Genomic DNA, 4,595 nt, shown 5'->3' on the forward strand with positions numbered 1-4,595 from the left:
TCCGCGATGATTTAAATAACCTTAAAGTAAACAAATAATTCTGAAAAAATTCATAGATGTTCCTTGACATCTTATTTATCAATCACAACAATCAAAACATCATAAAGATTATTTTGTCATTAAAAATTTTGATTTTGAACAAAGGCAAATGGAAAAAATCGGAGTAAATTTATAAAATTCATAACGTTTGTTAATTAGTTTATTAAAAAAATCCTGCTAAGACTTTTTACTTAAGGGTAGGTACTTTAAGAAAAAAATATAGGAAAGTTCCAGTTTTTAAAAAACGGTATTTATTTTGAGAGTTGAATATCGCTTATTTTCTAATGGTGGCTTATGGAACCTAATACTGAAAAATATAAGATATGGATGATTAAAATGAAAAACTCTAGGTAAGTTGTCAAGTATTGGCATTTATGAAGTTAACATAAAATTACATAATTAATAACATAATTTTTACGAGCATTCTGGACAGCACGTAAGTCGATGATCGTCACAAACCGGTTCTTTGCATTTGTAACAGCAGAAGAATGTTTTCCTGACTGTTTTGGTTGGGCAGAAGTGACACCTTTTTCTTTTTGGCATTCTGTCGCTATTTTCGACAGGCTCATTCCTTTTATCCAATATACACAATATATTGGATTTCACATGTTTATGAAGCCCCGAGAGGGTAGCACGGCGCTGTAAGTGCTGCCAAACGAGAGCGATACACAGTGCGTTTAAGAAATCTGACCTGCTTAAGCCATCGTGGTGTTGAAGAAAATTGTACAAAATTGCGGAATTTACGCCGGCCTGATCTAACATGCCGAAGAAGAATCGCATCGGCCATCGGTTTGTTTTTCTAGCACAACTTCTCAACGTTATCATTTGATCGAAGGTGTCCACTCCGCCTTTGGTCTTGTTATAATATTCGATAATTTCTGGCTTACCAGATTCGCCAGTTACACCGTTGTTATGCAAAGTTGACACGAGAAGATCGACTCTATTTTTTTTCGGGCAAAATGATACGAGGGTAATATTTTCGTTCCTGTTATACGCATAACGTGCAAGTCCGATCGGCGCTGGTCTTACATATGATGAAGGAATTTGAGGTTTATTTTTTCGGATTGTCCCTATGGTATTAAGTTCGAAGCGCATTTTCGCACAAATTCTGATGGTGGTAAACCAATTATCGAAGGTTACGGTACGGTTCGTATGATAAATTGGCTCACATAAAACGCGAGCGTAATACTCGGGTAATAGTTCATTTCTATCAGGAGTTACTCGACCAGTATATGGAATGGCGTTATACATGTAATGAGTCTTAGCGTCATTCATGCTAATGATTTTTAAACCATAACGAGCTGGTTTACTCTTGATATACGCTCTCGCGCCAAAATTCCCGCGAAACCCTAGCAATTGTTCGTCAATAGTCACATTGTTCGACGGAGTATAATAACCGCGACATTTGGAGATGAAAGTCTCCCACAAATCTCTTATCGGGGCTAGCCTGTCAGTTGCCTTTCTTTCATTGTGGGTTTCTTTATCATCGAATCTCAACACTGTTCCGATGAATTGAAAACGTTTAGCTGACATGACACTCATGTAAAAATTGTTACCGAATTCCAAAGACCACATTTTGTCCAGAGTTACCTTATTTTGTTTACGAACCCCCGCAAAAGATAGTACACCTATAAAAGCTTTCAATTCGACCAAGTCTAATTTTCCATTGTAAGTACACGGTACCACATTGTCAGTGCGACGTTGAATTTCTTCATTAGTGTGGAGCACAATATTCTCGAGCATTTCGTCAGTGAAAAGTAAACTCCATACATCAATAGGCTTTCGGGCGTTTAATGCCTCTTTGATGGGACCTGGTAAGTGTATTATCAGCTTAGAAGGTCGTCCTCGAGTTTTAGCAGGTTTAGTAGACCACTTGTAACCATTCTTTCCACGAACAAAGGACCTCCTGCGGCCAGGTAGTGTAGACTCGTCAGCAGGCTGCTCTGATTCGGCTTCTTCATCGGAGTCAGCTTCATCGTCGGAGCTGTCGGAAAAATCGTTGCACTCTTCTTCCGAGTGTGGTGCTCCTCCTCTTCAACGAAATCTTCCTCATTTGAGTCTTCCCCTCCGAAATAATCGACAGGTTGGCGACGAAAAAGCGACAACCTAATCTCTTCTGCACTTCTTACACTCATTTTTGCATTTATCGACTTCAAACCTTTAAAAACATTTATATTGCAAGTTAAGAAACATATTTGTAAAAAAAACAACTTTTTTTAAACGGATTTTACATACGTTAGTAGGACTCATGGGTCACTCGTGTCTTTCGGAGATTTGTTCTCGCTGCCAGTCGTAGGTACACTGGTGGATTCCGGCGCGCTTGCGGCCACATTCCATCCCCACCCCAAACTTTTTTTACATACCAAAACAAAGAGCCCGAGCCTAACTGTTTTCCCAGGAATTCACATTTTCAAAACACCGAGGACACGAATGACCCACGAGTCCCGTTCCAGGGTTAACTCCATTATTTTTGCCAATAAAATCTTTAGTTTGATTTTTTAAGAAATATAACATTTTTTAATCAAAAACTAATACTAAAGCAACTAGTTTGTATAAATATCCGTTGTTATATTTGGCGCAATTTGTTGATATCATTACTTTTGTAGAGAAGATAGTTTTGTAGAGAAGATATTTTGGTAGAGAATATACTTTTGCAAAAAAGATAGAGTAACAAAATATATTCGATTGAATTGGAGCTTATACTTGGGGCTTTTTACCTTTTTTTTAAAAAAGGTAAGTTTTTTACGTGTTCAATTAACACGACGTTTCGGCCATGGATTTTAGCCCTTTTCTAGTGCATAGAGTAATCCAAAGCCATAAATCCAATTACATTAATGTACAGTTCCTAAAATTAGAAAGAAACCAGAGGCAGATTAACAAATAAGTGAAATTTCGGTACCTACTAGGTGGGGTGAAAAGTAACCTCCTTGACCGCCAGAATGCACTGCAATCGCAAAAAAAATTATGGTGCCTTATAGTCCATTCATATTTAGGCAGACATGTCAAATTTCAGCGCGATACAGCCATTTGTTTTGTTTTGACAGCCGATTTTTGTTGACGTGTTTGGCATCATGTTGAGTATGGAAAAAAACGATTTTCGTTCTCTCATAAAACATTATTTTTTGAGAGGCAAAACGGCGAAGGAAACAAAAGAAAAGTTGGATAAATATTATGCTAGTGCTCCTTCAGATTACACCGTGAAATATTGGTTTCGAGAGTTTCGTGTTGGCCGAAACTCCACTGCCGATGAAGTCCGCAGCGCGGCAGGCCCTCCGATGCGGTTACACAGGACAATGTCAAAAAAATACATGAAATGGTGTTGGCCGACCGGAAAGTGAAGGTGCGCGAGCTCGAAGATGCCACAAGGATTACTATTTTTTTGACATTGTCCTGTGTAACCGCATCGGAGGGCCTGCCGCGCTGCGGACTTCATCGGCAGTGGAGTTTCGGCCAACACGAAACTCTCGAAACCAATATTTCACGGTGTAATCTGAAGGAGCACTAGCCCCATAATATTTATCCAACTTTTCTTTTGTTTCCTTCGCCGTTTTGCCTCTCAAAAAATAATGTTTTATGAGAGAACGAAAATCGTTTTTTTCCATACTCAACATGATGCCAAACACGTCAACAAAAATCGGCTGTCAAAACAAAACAAATGGCTGTATCACGCTGAAATTTGACATGTCTGCCTAAATATGAATGGACTATAAGGCACCATAATTTTTTTTGCGATTGCAGCGCATTCTGGCGGTCAAGGAGGTTACTTTTCACCCCACCTAGTAAGTCATAATTCTAACTATCATTTCATATGTGTGTACATCGCATTGTTTCTGAACGGTGTCGTAGCATGTCGTAAATCTAAAGTTGGATTACAACAAATTAATCAACACATTTAGACAGTGGGTTTAAAAGGTTTTTGCAATAAGACTTACATGTTTCTTATGTTCATTCTGTTGGTTAAACAGTCCGTGTAACAGTAATACTGTGTTGCAAGGCAGTTAGTATTACATTTCGTCATATTTTTGGTCAAAAACGCAAAAAGACACGCAATCAAGCCATGCAGTGAAAGTAGCGCTTGAAATATTTCTCATTTGTCCGATAAACACGATCCGTTCGAAAGGCGAAAGAAGACTAAACGAAAGGTTGGCGTATAGAATGTACGACTCTAGTGTCATTAAGACATAAACACTTAGGAGAATCAACAAAGGCATATCAGGTGTATTTAATTACTTTATCATATACAGGGTGAGTCACAACATTTGTGCCAGAGCTCGTGAGAAGGTAGAACGGATCGAGATGAACAGAAAAGTCCTGAACCATTTGCAATTTTCGCAATAGTTAACGAGTAATTAATTATCAAAAATCGTCGTCTTTGCCCTGCCCACTGTCCAATTCGAGCGCGTGGCAAGATGTGACCGCACGGCGATCGATATTGCCAGGCGGGGGGGGGGGGGGACAGCGCGCCGTTGCCGGCGAGCTTACGTTGCCGCTCCCGCGTCTCGCGTCCCCATCCCTCGCCTGGCAATATCGATCGCCGTGCGGTCACATCTCGCCAC

The 4,595-nt window shown here is 39.5% G+C and overlaps 1 protein-coding gene across 1 annotated transcript in view; it reads right to left on the reverse strand.

Moving 5' to 3' along the window:
* Positions 1 to 453: 453 nt before the first annotated feature.
* LOC105556301 (piggyBac transposable element-derived protein 4-like) overlaps positions 454 to 4,595 on the reverse strand; it is a 5,885-nt gene continuing 1,743 nt past the window's right edge. The window contains exon 2 of the mRNA XM_012003385.1: positions 454 to 2,023. Within this exon, the coding sequence (XP_011858775.1) occupies positions 454 to 2,023 (1,570 nt within the window). The remainder of the gene's footprint in view (positions 2,024 to 4,595) is intronic.

The sequence above is a fragment of the Vollenhovia emeryi genome, unplaced genomic scaffold (genome assembly GCF_000949405.1).
Source record: "Vollenhovia emeryi isolate VEMERY1.0 unplaced genomic scaffold, V.emery_V1.0 DF940129.1, whole genome shotgun sequence".
Taxonomy (NCBI): domain Eukaryota; kingdom Metazoa; phylum Arthropoda; class Insecta; order Hymenoptera; family Formicidae; genus Vollenhovia; species Vollenhovia emeryi.